Below are 21,745 nucleotides of genomic sequence, written 5' to 3' on the forward strand. Positions count from 1 at the left end.
ACACACACACACAAAGTATTAGAGGTATTACAAATAAGTAAGAAACAAGGAAATTAGAATGATTTAGTTTTAAATCACTTCACAAGTTGGCAAAATATTCAAATGCACATGAGAAGTTTGCAATGTGTTAGTTGCTCACCACATTGAGAACAGTCATCTCTGTGGACAAAAGGCAGCACATACCACAGTGGCTTTATAGATCAGCATCTAGAAATATCTATTTACACTATGCACAGGCTAGAGGAACGCAATTCCGTTCATTGCTCTGTGATAGGTCATTTCTGCGTTTCCATCAGAAAGCTAGACATTACAGTTACCTTTTTCTTCCATATAGTGTACATTAGTGTCCAGACTTATGAGACTAGAAATTCATAACCAAGAAAGAAGATGTCAGTGTGGGTAAGAATTAGAAGAGAAGCTGGGGGTGCATATCAAGTTTTAAAAGCACATTCAAAATAATCAAATTTGGTCATGAAGGTTGATAGGCTATAAAATTTCAAATAATACTAAAGAAATGTAGGTTGATGTTAGTTCTTTTTGTTTTCTATTTAATTGGAAGGGTTTTTTGAGACAGGGTCTCAGCATGTAGCTCAGCTGACCTCAAACTTGAAATCCTCCTGCCTCAGACTTTTGAGGTTAAGATTACAGGTGTAGTCACTATACCTGGCTGATTTTTTTTTTTCCTTTCCTTTTGTTTTTTTTGAGACAAGGTTTCTCTGTATAGTTAGTCCTGGCTGTCCTGGAACTCACTCTGTAGACCAGCCTGGTCTTAAACCCAGAGATCCTCCAGCCTCTGCCCCGCCCCGCTCCAAGTGCTAGGATTAAAGGAGTGTACCACCACTACCTGGCCAATGTGGATTCTTAAAAGAGATGTTAAAACATTTGTGGGTTCTTCTCAGATATCCTGAGAGCAGAGTGGAGCAGTATGAGACTTGTCCTTAAGTCAGTCATACTCCTAGGAATTCTTGACACTGGAGGTCTTTGCCCTGGGAGAAACATTGACATGCCTTTCTTTGCGAAAGGATCTACTGGGTTCTTTTTAAAATAATATTGTCTATTCTTTGAACACTCCATACAGTAGTACAATGCACATTGACATGGCCATCTAGCTGCCTCTAATTTTCCCAAATGTCCTCCCACCCCATCTCCCTAACTTCACGGCCTCTTTTCATTTATTGTTTGCTATTAGTGACATTCCAAGTCCAACTGGTACTGCTCATATGCACATGGGTATGTAGTACCCACTGGGGCATGAACAACTGCTACTAGAGGCTGAAGGAGAATGATTCTCCCTACATCAGCTGCTGATTGCCAATAGCTCCACCAATAGGGGTGAGCCTCAGGAGTTCCCTCCCATCCATACGTGAATTTTGACTGACTTGATCTTGTAGCTACAAATGCTGTGAGTTGGATGCCTGCAAAGGTCATGGTATGTCTAGAAAACAGCATTTCATAGCACTCACTCATCCTCCTCTCCAACTCTTAGATTCTTTCTGCCATCTCTTCTGGGGCTCTCCCTGAGCCTTGGATGGTGGGAGGTTAATAAGATGACTCACCCAGAGCTGAGCCTCCCAGTCACTTACTCCACACATTGACCAGCTCCAGGTCTTTACACTAATTGCTACCCACTGCAGAAAGGAGCTTCTCTGACGAGTTGCAAGCAGCTCAAATCTACTGATTCCCCTTTTTAAATACATTTTATTAATTCTTTGAGAATTTCATACAATATATTCTGATCATATTCATTCCCCACTCTTGCCCCTCACCCTTTCCAGAGCCATACTTCCCTCCCTACTGAGTTCTTTAATCATGACAAGTTTGGAATTCTAATCTGACAAAAGTCAAGTAGGACTTCCCTTGCCCATCCTGAGCATGTCTTCCCTTATTACCAAAAGTAAGGGTACTGGGGAGGTAGCAGCGTATCAGATCTGTTGATCTTACAAGGCAGAGAAATGTTCCTAAGGCTTAAAAACAAACAAACAAACAAAAAAACAAACAAAAAACACTACTTTTCATCCACAAGGAAGGCAGCAACAATCTTTTTTCCTCCCTTGTTTTCTTCCTTTTCCTTTTCTTTTTTCTTCTTTTCTTTCTCTCTCTTTCTTCCATCATTCTTTGCAAACCAAGAAGAATCAATAATAGCAGAGGGCCAGACTACATAAAATCTTGAATAATCTCTTCATATTACCACCTCGTGTTGCCTCAAGAATTCCTGGGCCCAGTGGAGCAGCAGAGTTGAAGATTAGGGACACGTTGGAAATTTCCTTAACCTGTTGACTGCAGTCACCACGTGGAAATGTTTCTTGAAGTAAAAGGAGGAAGGGGAATAAAAGAAGAGAGGCGTATCTTCAGATGGAGTACTTAAGAGGAAATGATGAAAAACAGACAAGTCTAGGCTCACAGGCATAGTCAAAACCGGTACTCTACTAGTAAGCAAGTGGGGCTCTGACTCTTGTGCCGTCTTCCAGGCTCTTTCCCTTCTGTTTATTCTGTCCAACTCCAATGTGTTAGTCCTTGTTTTGTCTTAATTTTTTAAAGATTTATTTATTTATTATGTATACAATGTTCTGTCTGCATATATCCCTGCACACCAGAAGAGGGCACCAGATCTCATTACAGATGGTTGTGAGCCACCATGTGGGTGCTGGGAATTGAACTCAGGACCTTTGGAAGAGCAAGCAGTGCTCTTAACCTCTGAGCCATCTCTCCAGCCCTTGCCATATTATATTATATTATATTATATTATATTATATTATATTATATTATATTATATTACATTATACTATATTATATTATAATCCTTTAGAAGCCTGTTTGTTTCTAATGAGAGAAAGAAAGGGAGTGGACCCAGAAGGGAGGGGAAGTGAGGAGGGAGAAGTAAAGGGAGGGAAACCATAATCAGAATTTATTATGTGAGGGAAAAAAATCTATTTTCAATGAAAGGAAAAGCAAGCCGGGCGGGCCAGGTGGTGGTGGCACATGCCTGTAATCCCAGCACTCGGGAGGCAGAGGCAGGTGGATCTCTGTGAGTTTAAGGCTAGCCTGGTCTACTGAGCTAGTCCAGGACAGCCTCCAAAGCTACAGAGAAACCCTGCATCAAAAAACAAAAAAAAAAAAAAAAAAAAAAGAAGAGAAAGAAAAAGAAAAAACAAATAAAATTGGTACTCTCGAGGAGGCCAGGTTTTCAGAATAGTCACATTCTGGGCTAGGCCATGATTGAGAAGAAAATTACTCTGCCCTTTCAAGCAGAAAATAGAGCTCTCTGGAACACATTTTCAAAATTGTGACTCCTAAATCACCAACAGGCCATCAAATCCAACCTGTGCAGTTTTTGTTTTGTTTTGTTTTGTTTTGTTTTAAAGCAAATGGTGCAGAACAGAAAACATGCTGTCCTGCCCTGTTGGAGTAGTGTAAAACAAACATTTTACACAAGGTTGTGTGCATATTTATGCTTAGGGACTGATTCCAGGGAAAGGGGTTCTGCTTTCATTGTCTGTTTCTGAGTTGGGGGAGAGAGCTTTGTGGAAGCTTCTTGTTGTTTGTTTGTTTGGTAGATGCTGAGATTTGAACCCAGAGCCTCAGACATGTGGAGCCCAGCACAAAATCCTGTTGTTGTTTTTCCCCATGGGGATCTAAGTCAACAGCAACACTTTGGGAAGCTAGTCCCCTGGAAAACAACTGCTGTTAAGATAGGTTCTGTGTCGATGGTAACAAACAGATCTGTGCTGAATAACACTTAAAATATGGCTTTCCCATCTCACATTTCTGAAATGTGATAGGATCAAGCCTCAAGCTACACACAGCTAAGCTAGGATCCTCCCTACTGTCACCGCTGAGAATATGCACTAAATTTCATCCTGGTACTTCAAGGATTCAGATAACTAAGGGCTAACATTACTTTTATACCAGTGATTTCTGATCTGTGGCATTTTTGTTTGTTTTTTGTTTGTTTGTTTTGGAATCTGGTCTCACTATGTAGCCCTGGCTGTCCTGGAACTTGTCATATAGACTAGGCTAGCCTTGGAGATCTGCCTGCCTCTTGCTCTGCCTCTTAGACCATTGAGATTAAAGGCGTGCGCCATCATGCCCAGCCCTGTGGCATCTTTTAATCCAGCTAGCATCTATGACAGAGAGGGAAGTTTTCCCTTTAAATAATCCTTATACTTAGAATCCATGTATTAGTTAAAACTTGGCTGTAATTATTTCAAAGGACAGAAGACAAAATACCTTCCATTTACTCTGGGCCATATATTTCTGCAGCAACAGTTGGGATCTGAGACGAACATTGGATCCTGAGGCTTTGGCGGGCAGATGGTTTAACCACTCATGTTTCAGACACTGTGTGGCGCTCATCCTGCAGCTATGGAGTCAAACACAGTAGAAACTTTGAGCTGCACTAACCTTTTAGAGTTGTCCAAAAGTCTATTCTATTGGACAGGAAGTCTGAGTCAGTGGAACAGGTTCATCACTCAGACAGATTCACACCATGCACCTAACACAACCCTCCTTACAAGGGCCAGGAAACTGTCAGTGGGAGTTTCCTGACCTCCTGGTAAGCATTCATCCAGCTGACTCACACCACCTCCCGCAGAAGGCTGGGAAGCTGAGGCAGAGCAAAGGAAAGCCTGCTTGGATTGCTTTTAGGAGAATGTGATGCTGGAACAAAACCCATTTCTCCTGGCAGAGCCTTTAAAACATCTGCCAGCTCATCTGCATTACAGGTTTGAGGTTTTCATCTAGAAAGTTTTTCAGGAGGAAACTCTGAAGATCAGAGAGCAGTGAGCTTTCCTAAAGACTAGACTCTTGGACCTTTCTCCTGGGAGTGTACTTTTGTTGTCATTGGTTATTTTCAATTATTTTATGTCTGAGTATCAAAAAACTCAATGGCTCAATCTATGACCTTAGTTGAGCTGCTTGTGCTGGCTAATTTTAAGTCAACTCGACACAAGTGAAGGTCATCTGTGGTGGTGGTGGGGGGGGGATCCTCAATTTATAAAATGCCTTCATAAGATGGGGCTATAGGCAAACCTGTAGAGCATTTTGTTGATTAGTGATCAATGGAGGAGGGCCCAGCCCATTGTGGGTGATGTAATCCCTTGGCCGGTGGTCCTGAGTTCTATAAGAAAACAGACTGAGCAAGTCATGAGGAGCAAGCCAGTAAGTAGCACTCCTCCATGGTCTTGGCATCAGCTCCGGCCTCCAAGTTCCTGCCCTGCTTGAGTGTTCCTGCCCTCACTGCTTTGGATAACAAACTGTAACATGGAACTGTGAGTGAAATAAACCCTTTCTTACCCAAATTTGTTTTTGGTCATGGTGTTTCATCACAACAGTAGTCACCCTAAGGTGCTACTGAAGTCTAAAAAGGCCTTTGTGGCCCAGAAATGAAGTACTCAGACTTGTATTCTGAAGGATGACATCTTCATATATTGTTGTGAAATATTAGTTTAATTACATAAATATATGTTGCATTTGTTTATGTTATAGAATACTAGTTTAATTATGTAAAGATGTGTTACATCTGTTTACAGAATATTTGTTTAACTATGTAAAGATGTGTGTATTTGTTTAGCTGATTGGTCTAATAAAAAGCTAAATGGCCAATAGCTAGGCAGGAGGTAAAAGTGGGACTTCTAGGCAAAGAGAGTAAATAGGAGGAGGAATCTAGGCCTGAGAGAGACAGAGGGAAACAGAAAGAAAAAAGATATGGAGGATATGCCAGGGACCAACCAGACAGACATGGAGGAAGCAGGATAGTAAGATATACAGAATGAAAAAAGGTAAAAAGCTCCAAGGCAAAATATAGATGAATAGAAGCAGGTTAAATTAAGTTTAAAAAGCTAGTATGACAAGCCTAAGCTAAGGCCGAGCATTTGTAATTAATAGTAAGTCTCAGTGCCATTATTTGGGAGCTGGCTGGTGGGACAGAAAAAGAGCTAGTCTATAATATCTCAACTTTCTTTTCAACGTTAGCTTATTGTAAGTGATAACTTGGAAATAGGACTCACTTGTAATATATACCTCTGTCTAAGACTCTGTCTTGCCTAGTTGTTTTTAGAGTAATTCCCTTTGTCCTGCTGCTGCCCCCTTTAATGTCCCACCAAGTAATGGACTAAGAAATCCCCCAAGAAGAAAGAATTCAGCATCTCAGCATGCAGATCAGGGTCCATTATAATGGCCACTGAGTGACCAGCAACTAAAAATACCTCTTCTCTTTGACCAGCAACCGGGAAACAAAGTCCTTGGCTTCCTCTGACAGTCCTTTGAAGGTATCAGCATCGAAATCCCAGCTACAGTTCACAATAAAATTCATGGTCTCTGCATCTGTTTCCCCTAGAAATGGGGACAAACCACTGAGTCTGCAGAGGAGAGAAAGGACCACAAGTGTGTTGCGAGCTCAGTGTCTAGGAGTCAGAATGAACCAGCACCAGCATTCCTCTATGGTCTCTGCTTCAAGTTTCTGCCTTGAGCTCCTGCCCTGACTTCTCTCAGTGTTGGCAGTAACCTGAAACTCTGTCCTCCCCTAAATTGTTTTTTTTTTTTTTTTTAAGATTTATTTATTATGTATACAGAAGAGGGCACCAGATCTCATTACAGATGGCTGTGAGCTACCATGTGGTTGCTGGGAATTGAACTCAGGACCTTTGGAAGAGCAGTCAGTGCTCTTAACCTCTGAGCCATCTCTCCAGTCCTCCATCAGAGTTTTATCACAGCAACAAAAATGAAACCAGATAAGGCTTAAGGAAAAGCTCGGGAAATCTAGTCAGAGAGAGAAAAGCGGCTACTCTGTCAGAAATAACATAGTTACACAACACTATAGTACACACCTTCCTTGGCCAGTACCCAGCACATGCATGTCTTTGCTAGACATCTTTCCAACTGAAGCTTCTTTTCACCACCCAGAAATATCAGGAAATTAACTCAGGCCCCACTGAAGAACAACCCACAGATAAGAACCGGTAAGAGCTGTGGCTGTAAACATTCAACCCTTGGCCCCCTGATAAAATAGCTCTGAGGGGTGTCCCACAATGGATTCAAGAGTTTCCCAACCTTGCACAGGTGTACTTTGCTTCTGTGCTATGGATACATTGAGTTACTTTTAGTTGTTAATGTTAGATCTCAAAGAAACCCAGGAGAAGTCTCACTCAATGCCTGTGTGACGGGAGCCATAAGCCTAAGTGACTCTTGACACACATGCTGCCATATTTGGGCTTCTCTCATTTCTTAGATCTGGGCCTTGCTTAAGTCTCCATAGCACCAGAGCCTCTTCCCACAGGTACCAGAACCTCTTCTTAGATATCAGGTGAATGAGCTGCAGTTAAGCAATTAGGCAGTTAGACAAGGGTAGATAGAAAACCTTCAGAGCAACATTTCCTACTAGCCGAACAGCCCATAACTAAGTCCCTTCCTGCTCACAACCCCCTTTGTCTACCTATATAGGCCTTGAGAGAAAATAAAAGTTTGTAGCTTGATCAGACGTCCCGTCTTGCTCTCATTCTTCGTGTCTCTTGTCCCTCTCATTCACCGGCCCTCCCTTCAGGTCCCCACTGAAGACCCTGCTGGCCGGGGCACCTGTGGCTCCTCCCAGCACTGCTCACCTCACCCCCTTACCCTAAACCTCTTCCTCCTAGGGCTGGGCTTTGCTTCTCCCAGCTTTCCTTCCTTACATAACTCAACCATTTTGACTGAAGCTCTCTTGGCTCTTGGCTCTGCTCTTTGCTCCTGGTTCTTGCTCTTGGCCTCTTGGTGCATAGCTCCTCTCTTGATCCACTTCCCCCTCCTTTCCTCTCTTGCCCCCCTCACCCCCACACACAGACCAGTTCAGTCTGGACCCTTCCAGATGCCTCTGGCTGTTCTCTTCCTCATATCTACATTAAAACCCTTTTCCTCGACCATTCCTACCAGGGGTCAAGCCTCATTTCATTCTTCTAGTGCTTAAACCACAGCATTGGCATACATGAGCTCCCTTCCACGGGACTTGGCCTCCCCAAACCAAGCTGCTGACCTGACTCTCCTGGGGTATGTGGGATCATTTGTTTCTGCCAGCTTCTGCCATCCACCAGATTTGACTCCAAATTCTAGAACCCTCCTCTTCATAGCTCCTTCTTCCACCTGCTCTAACCATCTGCCTTTCCTCACCTACTCAGTAAGTGTCCTCTCTCTGGAGCCTTCTAAATCCTCATCTCTCCACTAAGAAGCCTCCTGTGCCCTCTGGGGCCCCACCATGTAAGCAACTCTTACACATCATCTCCTCTATCAGAACCCCCCTTTTCCCAGAGGCCTCTCCAGCTCCTCTTCACCTCCCCAGCTGTTTATCCTCTACCGCTCATCTCTCCTCTTCTACTGGGTGTCACCCCAGAGCTGCCTGCTTTGTCTACTATTACTACAAAAGCCTCACCCGTGTGCCAGGAAGCTCCTCTGCCCTACCCGGCCCCTCTCCCGTGGAGAGGGGCTGGACAGGGACACCTCTGCTCTGTGCTGGGACATTTCCCTTTGACAAGCCTCTCGGTTTGCATGGGGATCCCCGGGACTGAAATTCCTGTCACCACAACACAGTACCTCCTCTGCTCCCTTTGTGGTTAGCTCTTTCCTGGGAGCATCCTTGCCTCCCCTGAGCAGCCGCAGCCCCTCAGCTTCTCTACGCCCTGTGGCCTCTATGAGTCCTCCCTCAGGCAGAGTTCCTGCTGTGAACCCTGTCCCTCATGGCTACACTGTTCTCAGCTCTCAGCTCCCTCTTGGAGCTTAGTGGAACCCTCTCTTTGGTGGAGTTCATTTTTCAACGCTTTCTCCTTTCCTTCTTGGACTCAGAGATTTTATTAAAACCTCACTGTCTTGCAGCAAATGGTGTGGCCTCAGTGATAGGAGTTCCAGCCACACCCCCACGATCACGCAAGCCCCAGTGGAACACTTGGTCATTTCTGCCTAGCCATTTCCGGTTCATAAGTGCTATGTAACCCATGTTCTGCGTGGTCACGTGAATCGTGCATGGCGTGACCATGTGATCTGTGCGCATGCATAGAGTAGCCATGTGGGCTTTTGTGCACATTCTCAAGGTGGTCCTTACAAGGCGGGCCCATGTTCCCCTGCCAGCTTCCCTCACCTGTTCTTTCAGCACGCCTGATCACAGCTATCTCTTCTCCCTTCCTCAATAAAACTCTTGCTAGTGGGTTTTGTCATGTTTCCCGACTTTCCTTCGCAGGGTAAGAGTGAGGCTAAAAACCATCACTGGTGTGCAAAGCAGCCCCTCCTGGTGTTCTGTGCCCAGGAACCTGTACCGGGGGAGTCTGCTCTATCCACAACAGCCCACTGTTCATTTGCCTGGCCCTGGATCCTGCACATACCACTGGCTACTTCCATTGGTGAGTTCCCCACTTTTCAGCTGGCGTCAACAGTCTCCTGGACCTGTGGGAATGACTGTCGAGTGTCTGGCACCCCTCTGGAGTCCCTGAGACTAGGGGTACCCCCAGCCACGGTCTTCACTGGCTACGGTGGATCCCTATTGCAGGCTAAAATTTCTAGCCATCTCCCACGTCTGCAGTTTGAGATATAATTCTTGAGGTCGGACCCCTGTCCTTGGGTGCATCCTCAGACTGTGTAAGGCCGACACATTTTTCTGGCTTGCTGAAGCAGTAAATGCTGTTGGACTTCCAGGGAGTCCTCACCTTCACATGCCTTAGGCCCCCGCCTTACATCTGAGGAGACATCTGGCGGTTTGTGCCTGGTACAGATCCATCCTTGGCCTTAGGGATGCCTGGGGCCTTGGCTTGGGATCACATTTGGTTTTTTATTTTTTTATTTCTTTCCTCTCTGCTGCAGACGTGGGAAATAAGGCTTCCAATCCCCGCAGTCCCACCTCTTCCCCAGGATGCCTTCCGGAAGCCCTAAAACCTCTCAGCTTAATGCCTTCCTTAAAGATTCATAAGGTTTTCTGTCTCTGTACTGAGAGATGGCCCAAATATGCCTTAGAAAACAACAAAAAATGGTTACCGAGCGGTTCTTAGACCCCAATATTTTACAGGAATTATCTAACTTCTGCCAGCAAACAGGCAAATGGCCTGTTATAGCTTTTTTCTATCTAAGCTCTAAACCTTCTCTTCTCGATTCCTTCCCTCCTGCCCATGTGCTCTTAGCTATGCCTGAACTGGACGAGTCTCTGACTCTGGAGCCTCTGACTCTGGATCCTGCAAATGAACCTCCACTATCCGACTTCTCACCCCACACCTGTCCCTTCAGCTCCTCCTCTGCCCCCCCCCCCCCCTTCAACAGCGGACATTTCGGCTCTGCTCCAAACTTTTCACCTCCTGTTACCGCTCTTGGACTGCTAAAGGGTCTGACCCAGCCATTCAAACCCGCCAACCATTCTCCCTTTGTGAGAGGTGGCCGGAGTGGACGGACTGGCTAAGGTCCATGTCCCATTCCCTCTCGCAGAACTCTCTCAGAGAGAAAAGAAACTGGGTTCTTATACCTCTAATTCTGCTTCCTTTATTAAACAATTTCAGTATATTACCCAATCTTATAGTCTCACCTTTCATGATGTATATATGATACTTGCTAATAACCTACTTCCTGAGGAGCGCAGGTGGGTTTGGGAGCAGGTGAGAACACATGCAGATGAGGTTCCCCAAACTAACCCCGCATACCCTCCAGGATCTGAGGTGGTTCCTGATCAGAACCCACATTGGGATTATAACACCCAGGGTGGGTCTCTAGCCAGGGATAGGTTTATTACCTGCCTCCTGGCAGGCCTCTGTAAGGCTTCCCTAAAACCAGTAAACTATGAAAAACTAAAAATGATAATTCAAGATAAGGACAAACATCCGTCTCATTTCTTAGAACAGCTCACTAAGGCCCTCCTTCAATATGCTAGCCTTGGTCCTGAAAGCCCTGAGGGAAGGCAGCTCCTTAGGACCCACTTTGTCTCACAGAGCTTCTACAACATAAGGGCAAAACTTAAGCACCTGGAGAGAGGTCCTCTGACCCCACAGGCAGAAGTGTTAGCAGTGGCATTTAAAGTGTACCAGAGATGAAAAGCCCAAAAAAGGAACTGCCAGATGCTGGCACACGCTGTCCAACTGGCTCCCTGAAAGCCACCGGGTCCCTGTTTCAAGTGCAGAAAAGACTGCCATTGGGTTTGGGCTTGCACCACAGCCCAGCACACCCTCCCCTGGGGGGAGGGGAGCACACCAATAGGGCCTTGCCCAAAATGCCACCAAAAGGGCCACTGGTCAGCTGACTGTCCCAATGCATTTAGTGGTATGGAAACTCCAGGTCAGGGCCACTCTCTGGCTGACTTCCTGGGCTTGACCTTCAGCGACAACTGACGCTGCCTGGGTTGTATCCTGGCTGCTCCCATTTCATACAGGGAACCCAGGGTAGTAATAATAATATCTGGATGACCTATCTCCTTCCTTCTGGACACTGGAGCCACTTAGTCCTGAGAGAGTTTTGGAGTCCACTTCTCCTTCTCGTCTCCCTATTGTCGGGTAAGGGGACAGCTTTACCTACCTACTTCATCAGACCCCACCACTTAATTGTATTTTCAGAGGCATCCCTCTTATACACACATTCTTAGTGGTGCCGACCTGCCCCGGGCCTCTACTGGGAAGGGATTTTCTAGCTAAGGTAGGAGCGTCCATTTCATTTGCTCCCCAGACTCGCCAGCAGCTCTTCTTCTCCTAGCTGCCCACCTTTCCCTTGCCAGCCTCTCAGGTGGACCCAAAAGTCTGGGACACCCAGAACCCTTCTATCGCTAGGCACCATCCACCTATTTCAATCCAGTTACAGGACCCTACCAGATATATCACCCAAGCTCAGTACCCTCTCTCGATCCAGAGCCTAAGAGGATTTAAGCCCATCAATTCTGACCTTCTCAGGAAAAAGCTTCTCCACCCAACATCTTTGCCTTTTAACACCCCCATACTTGCAGTTAAGAAGTCTAATGGAATCTACCGCCTTGTCCAAGATCATTAATTCTGCAGTGGTCCTTCTCCATCCAGTAGTGCCTAACTCTTGTACTCTCCTGTCCACTGTCCCTTCAGGAACTTCTCACTTCTCTGTTCTAGACCTCAAGGATGCCTCTTTTCTGTCCCTCTCAATGCTCAGTCTCAGAATATCTTTGCTTTCACCTGGACTGACCCTGAAACTCACCTGTCCACACAGCTGACCTGGACTGTTCTGCCACAGGGATTCAGAGACAGTCCACACCTGTTTGGTCAGGCTCTGGCCTCTGACCTGCTCTCTCTGTCTCTTCCTGGCTTCGTAGGTACCACCTTCCCAAGGCTATAGAAATTGTCCATTGCTGGTTTTATCAGATCAATAGCCCCACAGTCTCTAAGGGAAACAACCAGGCTGACCAAGCAGCCAGGACAGTGGCACTCCAGGGCCAAGTCTCACCTCACCCACCACAGGGAATCCATACAGTGCAGCTCACACCCTCACAGGGAACTCCTGACACTAGGCAAATTCTGTCCTACCTACACCAGCTCTTTCATCCTAATAATCTTGCTCTGTCTCAATTTGTAAAAGCCCACCTACAGCCCTCCTCTGAGGACTTACAATTCTTAAGAATTATTACTGCCTCTTGCGAGATTTGCCAAAAAATAGATCCCAATACCAAGTACAGAAGTCAGCCTTCTCCCACCCAACAGACTAGAGATTTCCTTTCAGGGACTGACTGGCAACTCAGTTTTACCCATATGCCCATCGTCAGGAGAATTAAATATCTCCTGTGATGGTGGACTCATTTTGAAATTGGGTGGAGGCATACCCTGCTTCTAATAAGCGGGACCAGACAGTTGCAGATCTCCTTCTCTGAGAAATTATTTCTTGGTTTGGGGTTCCTGTTTCCCTTCAGTCTGTCAATGGCCTGGAGTTCACCTCCCAGGTTTCCCAGACACTAGCTAAGGCTCTTAACATCCCTTGGCATTTTCATATTCCATACCGTCCTCAATCCTCAGGAAAATGGTCTTTAAAAACCATTCTTACTAAGATGTCACAGGAACTTCACCTCAACTGGGTAAGATTATTGCCTCTAGCTCTTTTCAGAGCCAGAGCTCTTCCTAAGAAGCTTCTTTCAATTTCTCTGTTTGAACTAATATATAGGAGACCAGTTCTAACACCGGGTCTTCTAGCCAAACCTTCAACCATTCCAGATATCCTGTTAACTTCCCTGCTCTGTCACCTAAGGTCTATCCTATGGGGCTTCGCAGACCATTCCTTACCTCAGCCATTTGACAGTCCTTGCCCACCTCCAATCCACATGGGGGATCAGGTTCCTCTTTCCCCTCCAGGCCAGCACCCTTCATCCCTTTCCCCTAAATGGCAGGGACCCTTTAAGGTAATTCTTGTAATCCCCACAGGTGCTAAGCTCGAGGGCTTTCCTCACTGGGTCCACCTGTCTCATCTGAAACCTTTTATCTTATCTCCATCCCAGAAAAATCTGTCTTCATACACAGTGACACAGACAAGGCCCTGCTCTCTCAAGTTCCAGAGGACACCAGGATCCACTGCCTTGTCACCAATTCCACAGGAATGAGATATCACCCCACAAGCTCTCTCTTTCCTAATTGACTACTCAGCTAATTGCTATGGGACCACCACAGAGCCGGAGGCAAAGGACCATCAGATGTATCCAGATGGTAAGGAAAAAAAAAGTAACAATCAAAAGGCATTTACACCCCCAGACCCAAAACTGTCTGGGCTCTACAAAAACAGACTTTAATATAGCATTCTATTACTGTTGAATGCTCTCAGCAATTGATCACCCGTGTCTCCTAAATGCTAAACTAATGAAGGAAACAGGTGCCTTAAAATAATCTATCTCTAATAAAGCTTATCTCAAATAAAAATTAAACAGAGTACTAAACACTACAATGGTCACCAGCCCAAGGCTTTAATTTCCTCATGGCTGTTTCTTTCTTTCTTTTTTTTTTTTTTTAAGGTTTATTTATTATGTATACAAATTTCTACATGCATGTATCTAGGCCAGAAGAGAGCACCAGATCTAACTACAGATGGTTGTGAGCCACCATGTGGTTGCTGGGAATTGAACTCAGGACCTCTGGAAGAGCAACCACCACTCCTAACCTCTGAGCCATCTCTCCAGCCCCATAAAATACAACTTCTGCCTGGCTGAGGTGGTGCATGTCCTTTTTTTTTTTTTTAGCTGAGGACTGAACCCAGGGCCTTGTGCTTACTAGGCAAGCATTCTACCACTGAGCTAAATCCCCAACCCATGTGCATGCCCTTTTTAAAAAAATTATTATTGATATGTATAGTGTTCTACATGCATGTATACCTGCAAGCCAGAAGAAGGGACCAGATCTCATTACTGATGGTTGTGAGCCACCATGTGGTTATTGGGAATTGAACTCAGAACCTCTGGAAGAGCAGCTAGTGCTCTTAACCACTGAGCCATCTCTCCAGCCTGACTGTTTCTTAATATGTTTAAAATTTTTCCCAAGCTCCAGAAACCCATCTGGACTGGTCAGATCTACTTCAGATAAGTGACAAACCCAAACTTTCCTGGTCTGGGAACACTCCAAGGGAAAAAAATAATAATAATGATTCTTTTTCCTAAGCTTTTCTGTCTCACCAGCATCCTGTCAGACACAAACAGCCCAAGAGTTCCAAGCCAGGAAAGATGGACAGCTCCAGGGCAGCAGACAACAGCCCACCATCCCAGGACACCTATCTACTTCAGAAACCCCCTCCCCTACCGCCCCCAAGAGCCAACTAACACCCACCAAGTCAGCTGGAAGCAGTTTTGGGGAGAAACACCCACTCATCCACCATCCTTTATGAAAACAAAATGTTCAGGATGATAGGAATTCCAGCCACACCTCCATGATCACACATGCTCCAGCGGGACACTTAGTCATTTCTGCCTAGCCATTTCCAGGTCATACATCCTACATAACCAATGCGATGCATGGTCACATAAATAGCACATGGTGTGACCATGTGATCTATGTGCATGCGTGGAGTAGCCACGTGGGCCTGAACACAGTTATCCCTTCTCCTCTCCTCAATAAAACTCTTGCTAGTGGGCTCTGTCATGTTTCGTGACTTCCTCTTAAGAGAGCCTCTAAGAACCATCACTCAGTACAGTTCAAAGGCCAAAAATTGGTATACTCAATTTTCAAATTCTCCCAAAACTTAACAGCTTCTGCCACCATACAAACAAATCCTCAAATCTCTTTATCAAAGCTTTCTTTGTTCTATAATCCCCAAAGTCTCTACTTTTCACTCTCCAAAATCCTTTATCTCTTCTTCTTCTTTTTTTTTTCTTTTTGTTTTTTTCAAAACAGGGTTTTTCTGTGTAGCTTTGTGCCTTTTCCTGGAACTTACTTTGTAGATCAGGCTAGCCTCAAACTCACAGAGATCACCTAGCTCTGCCTCCTGAGTGCTGGGATTAAAGGCATGTGCCACCACCGCAGTCTCAAGAAATCTTCTAAGACTATTGTATAAACACTCTTTATCTCAGGATTTGTAAATTCATTGAGTGTGTTTAAAGAATCTGTAAAGTCTGCAACAAAAAAAAGAAGCTTAAAACTTGTAACAATTTTTTAAATATTAATTTGCTATAAGTGATTCAATGCTTGTTTAGAAAAATAGGTCTACTTACTGTATATGTAACTTGAATTCAACTCTTGTTTAAGAAAGTAGATGTTTTAAAGAGCAGCATGAGGCTTCCCTCCATCTTGGCTGATGATCTCATTAGGACGGAAGCAACCACATGGCTGGCAGCCATCTTTACTAAGATTACAGGGTACATGCCATCTAATTTTACTACCATCTTGAGTAAGATGACCACATGGTATAAACCAACTAAAGCAACAATCATAAAACTTCTTAGTCCTACTCGGCCCTCTGACTAAGGAGGCAATAACAGGTCTCCAAAGTATCTTGGATTAGGATGGATGATAAATTCCTAAGGTTATAAAGGTCTACTCGGGTTAACAGAAACTTGTTCAGAGATGTATGTCTAACTCCGTATGTTTTTGCTAATTGTGTTCAACACCAGGCTTCTAGAAAATTTAAATAAGAAATAACATGTTCTATAAATAAGATTTATAAATTCCCATGGTCTACTTGGGTTGATATTATATTGACTATATATTATGTCTAGCCTCTTTGTTTTTGTTAACTTTGTTAAGCTTTAGCTATTTGGATAAACTGAGCCATACAAGAAATTGTGATAGTCTGTAATCATGCACTATAAAAGGATCAAGAAAATAAGGTCCCCAATCCCTTTGTGGATTTCATTTAAAGTTCCCAGTCTCCCTATGAACTGTATTTATGGTCTAAAGTTTTATTTTGATGCTAAAGAATCTTCAACTCAAAATTTTAAGGCTCAAACTTAACAGGAATAAAACTAAAATCCTAATCTTATGAGAGCTACTGACTTGTAAACTGTTAAAAATAATTAAAACATGCAAGTTAGGTCAGTCACCTTATAAAAATGACCACATTCTTTAATGTGCTCAGAACTAGGCTCATAGTCATGCTAAGTACAAATGTAATTCATTTAGTGACAAGCTTTATTTAGCCTCCTGTGTATGTTTTTAAGGTCAAGCCTAAAGCAAGTAACTAAAAACAAGTAAGGTTTGTTTAGATCAGGTACACAAACAGATAATGGTCCTCAAATTCTTCAGAAATCTACTGAATGTAGCATTTAAAGTGTTTAATGAAAAAAGCTTCCCATGATAGAAATGCCAGCTCCTAGCAACAACCCTATGGTCTCCAAAGAAGACAATGGGGCATAGACAACTCCACATGGATTGTGGTCACTGTGATAAAAGAACTGCCCCATGCCTCACCTGCTGCCAAGACCTTGCCCAAACTGTGGACCCTGTTGGGTTGATTACCCTACTCTGCCTTGACAGGGTGTATCAGTTTTCTCAGGCTCCTCCTCCACAGGAAAATCTCTAAGACCTTCTGGGTCTGGCAGCTAAAGGTGCTATGCTGTCATATGTGACCTATAACCACTGCCCCTAATGAAGCCATCAAGACCAAGGGAAACCATCCAGGTAGAGGTAAGTCATTATCATTTTAATTGATACATAGGCCATTTGGATGATACTTCCTGCTAGAATTTATCCTTCTCAGCAGCAAGCACCCAGCTCCTCCTCCAAGGCTGTGGCTGCCTACCCCACTCATTTCAAATGTAAAATTAGGCTTCACTTTTCTAGAGCTGCTAGGTCTCCAGCTGAGAAAGGCAGACATAGTTTACCTTGCTGACAGACCTCACACTGAAAGAGAAACTCACCAAACAGGTTTCAATATATCCCCCTCCCCCCCTTTTCCTTTTCCTTTATTTAAAGGAACTTGCTTTGCAATGACTGCTCTCAGTAATCAACCACTTGTGTCTCACGGTAAATGATTAGATGGAAAAAGAAAAGGTTTAACATTTATGTAAGTTGTGAGTCTAAGAAAGTCAACGCAAGCTGTAAAGGTCTGAGGTATGCAAAATGTGAGAAACGTTTCCGACGTCTTTCCCTCTCCATGCCTATCGTCACAGGAAGACCTCCAAAGTTCAGAGTTCCAACATCAATCAATGGAGTTCTGCCAAGCTGGTAATCTAGCTCTGGTAAGCACTGCTACTATTATCATAGTCACGGGCTCAGAATTCTAGATTCCCTTTGGTTGTCTTCTAAGTATAGACTTAAAAGTGCTTCCCATCATGCTGAAATCATCTCTGTTCAATCTGTACACCCAGCCCTCTGGACAGAGGGAAGAGTAGTAATGCTTTTAACCCAGAATCATTTCTTGGGATCCCCAAGCTTTTACTATGACTCAAAGGTATGAATCGACACTGGATGTTCATTCCTTTATATCTGCACTAACACCTTCTCAACCATACCTAGGAACAGTTATACCCTCACTTTCCTTCAGTATCTAGAAGTAAGATCCATTTGTGGCACACCCTTAGCTGACTGCCTTTCTTCAGTCTTACTCCCCTGCTCCTCTATGAATGTTCCTGAGAACACTTCCCAAATTGTGATTTTCTGCTTCTAAAAGTACCAACGTAAGATGGATAACCCAAGCCCCACCCAAAACGAGGCCCCTGAGTACTCACAGCATGTAGGTGATAACTCCCACACTCCACATGTCTGTTGGGAACGAGACAAACTCATAGTTAACAACTTCTGGGGCCAGGAACTCCGGAGTACCAAAGTTCACCTTTAGCTTCTCCCGAGGCTTGTATCTGAGAAAAAGGGAGAGAAGGCAATGCACCATGGGAGAGAATGTGTGGATTCACATGTTAATTCTAAAAGGCAACATTTCCCCACCCTACCTATCAGGTATGTTGCCTGAACTCAACATTCACGCTACACACAAAGTTTCCCAGGGAAAAACTGTACCCTCAGACATGCCTTCCAGCCTTTTTAAGTTATGGTAGACCAGAAAACTACAGTCCTTGTAGCCACTTACAATCTGAAGATGAGAGGAGACCAATATATCTTACTTGGCATGCAGCCACAAGAATGAGTACGCTCTGTTGGTGTGTACAATGTGCTAGAGGATCATAGTAAGGAAAAGACACCATCGTCATCATCAGCAATCATTAGAGAAATACAAATTGAAAGGACAATGTGGTTCCTTATGCACCTATATAAATGTCTGCAGTACTAACACACACACACACACACACACACACACACACACACACACACACAAAAGAGGGAGAAAAACTATAGCAAGTGTTGACTAGAATGTAGAGAATTCCGATCCTTTACAGAGCGTAAGGAATGTGAAGTGGAGCAGACACTGTTGGTATCTTGAACTGTGATTCTCATGCCCCAAAGGCTAATATGTGAGGACTGAGATGAGTGAGACTAGGATAAGTTACAATGAGCTTAGGAAAGCATGGATGACAGACTCTGTCCCAACAAAACAAAACCCAGAGAGATAGCTAGTCAAAACATTAAAAATAGAATTATGTGATCTAGCAATACTTTTGAGCATGTATTCAAAAGAATTAAAAGTAGGGCTCCAGGAGACATGTGTGCTTTCCTGTATCCCATTTCCATCCCCTGCATCCTGAGATGTGATATTCCTTCCACTACAAGTGGAAATACCTTGCTCCATTCCACTAATGCCGGGACTGGCCATAGGAGTTGCTTTAGTCGATGAGATTGAGTAAAAAAAAACTACACAGGGTCAATTCCAAGCCAGGCTATAACTGCTCCTGTGTTAATGCCACGAGAAGAGAATAAGAGACACAGTGCATATCTGACCTCACTGAAGGGCTGGAGAGATGGCTCAGTGCTTAAGAGACTGCTGCTCTGGCAGAAGACCTGGATTCCCAGAACCCATATGGTGGCTCACAGCTATTTGTAACTCCAGTTCCAAGGGATCCAATGCCTTCTTCTGGCTTCTGTGGACACTGTGCACATGTGCACATATATGCTGAGCCAGCTCAATTGTCTCAAATAGTGGTTCGTAAGTAAATATTCAAATTTATCTGTCCAGATTTTTTTTAAGACTTGATCTGCAGTAATTGCCAGTTTGGGTGATATAATACTAATTTTCCCAGACTAGTGTTAAGGTACCATAATGAAGTTACTGAGTGGTAAGATTCGGTGGCCTTTCAAACTTTTGAGCCTAACATTCCAGTTCCTTCTTTAGAATTTTCATCGTGTGTGTGTGTGTGTGTGTATGTGTTCTCATCTTCTACTGTGTTCTCCTTAGCTTAGCCTGCTCACACTCACGTCTGTTCTCAGGCCATAACTAATGCCATCTCCACTGACTCCCTTCTGCAGTTCTGTTTACACTGGCTCTGGCTCTCAGGAGAGCACCAGAGCTAATTGTGCTTATCAATTTGTAAAAACTGGAAAATATTACAAGTCAACCCTCTGTCCTCACTTCCCTCCTCTTCTGAACTGATAGTTGAACATTCACCAGCATATCACTCCCTGTGCCTGACAAGTCCTGTCCTTAAGAGAAGCTTCCCTCAAACCAGGAGCTTCTAGTGAAGCTTCTAGCATTGTCTTCTTGCTCTGAATTCAGTGTCTCACTGTTAAGCAGTCATATGACAACTGGCATTCAAGTGTGTTCTGCAGATCTTGTATGTGCATTCCAATAAGTCCAATATTATGCCACAAGGATCCAAAAGCGGGAGCTTTGGAGAATCAAAAAATATTTAGCCATTATGGCTTTCCCAGATACACAATGCTTCTATGGCACTGCACTCCACTGAATGGAGGACAATGTGAGTATGGAAAAGGTCTAAAAAGGCCTGCTAGAGGCAAATGGTGATAATGAGAAACAGGTTGAAAAGCACCACTCTCTTGAAGAAGACACACAATATGTGCAAAATAATCTCAACTTTAGGAGACATTATTTAGGAACCTATGAAGCAGGTTTCTCTCTCTCTCTCTCTCTCTCTCTCTCTCTCTTTTTCTCCCTTCCTTCCTTCCTCCTTCCTTTCTTGTTTCCTTCCTCCTTCCTCTCTCCCTCCCTCCCTCCTTCCCTTTCTTTCTTCGTTTCTTTCTTTCTGAGACAGGGTTTCTCTGTGTAGCTTTGAAGACTTTCCTGGAACTCACTTGGTAGCCCAGGCTGGCCTCGAACTCACAGAGATCTGCCTGGCTCTGCCTCCCAAATGCTGGAAGTAAAGGCGTGTGCCCGCACTGGCCAGCACAGGTTTTCTACATCATGGACAGAATGTGATTTTCAACTGTGTGGGTAGAGGGGTTTCATATTGTTCACTGATGGTGGTGGGGTGACAAACTTCTGTTATAGCAACAGCATGTGGGGGCAATAAAATGTATCTTTCACTCCTGCAAATAGGTAACACTTTAACCAGTGGAGAAGTGACCTGGAAAGACTGCCAGTGTGGTTCAGGATGTTGCCCGGAAGCAGGAGCGGAAGCCAGAGGCTAACTGCAGGCCAGTAGCTCTGCTTCCGTGTGGATGGTGGGGAAAGGGGAGGATACTTTGCAGATCAGAAAGCAACAAAGACAGCTCCTTGTGGAAACGGCATCAAGACGACAGAAAATCCGGCTGCAAAGGCACACACACACAATCTTAGCACTCAGGGGGCTGAAGAAAGAAGATCACAAGTTTGAGGCCAGCCAAGGACTACATAAGACCTTGTCTCATTAACAAACAGAAAAACAAAACTATGTGCTGGCACTTGCTATGATCCCAACACTAAAGAGCAGAAGGCAGGAAGATCAAGACTTCAAAGGTCAAGGTCATCCTAACTGCAGAACAAGTTTGAGGTGTCAGAGACCACTTCCTGTTGCCTGCAAGATGTAGGGCTCTCAGATGCTTCTCCAGCACTGTGTCTGCCTGTGCCATGATGATAATGGACTGAATCTCTGAACCTGTAAGCAAGCCATCCCAATTAAATGTTTTCCTTATAGGAGTTGCCATGATCATGGTGTCTCCTCACAGCAATAGAAACCCTGACTAAGATAGTTACTATACTCAGAACTACCCAGAAATATGTGATTCCCAAAAAAGAGTCATTCTTGGAGGAAAGAAAATTGGAGGGAAGCTTGGAGGATGGCACACAACTAGAGAATCAGTTTTAGTTAGCATCCTAATTGAGACTGGAGGTTTGGTGGGCAGTCTTTCTAAACACCACAGATTTCTGCAGCCTCTTCTGGGAACCCATGCTGCCAGCTATGACTGCCTGGGCTTGAGACTGTCAAGACTGGGAAGTAAAACTGTGTGTACTTTAGGCTTTGTAGATTTTAAGGGTCTTTAAGATATTTTAAAAGTTACATATAAGGAGGAAT

At 44.3% G+C, this 21,745-nt stretch overlaps 1 protein-coding gene across 1 annotated transcript in view; it reads right to left on the minus strand.

Moving 5' to 3' along the window:
* Positions 1-2,242: 2,242 nt before the first annotated feature.
* Positions 2,243-21,745, minus strand: part of Mylk3 (myosin light chain kinase 3) — a 58,698-nt gene continuing 39,195 nt past the window's right edge. Inside the window, exons 10-13 of the mRNA XM_036189118.1 lie at positions 18,077-18,205; positions 6,204-6,356; positions 4,228-4,360; positions 2,243-2,302 (exon numbers count right to left, since the gene is read on the minus strand). Coding sequence (XP_036045011.1) covers positions 2,243-2,302; positions 4,228-4,360; positions 6,204-6,356; positions 18,077-18,205 — 475 coding nt within the window. The remainder of the gene's footprint in view (positions 2,303-4,227; positions 4,361-6,203; positions 6,357-18,076; positions 18,206-21,745) is intronic.

The sequence above is a fragment of the Onychomys torridus genome, chromosome 5 (assembly GCF_903995425.1).
Source record: "Onychomys torridus chromosome 5, mOncTor1.1, whole genome shotgun sequence".
NCBI lineage: Eukaryota > Metazoa > Chordata > Mammalia > Rodentia > Cricetidae > Onychomys > Onychomys torridus.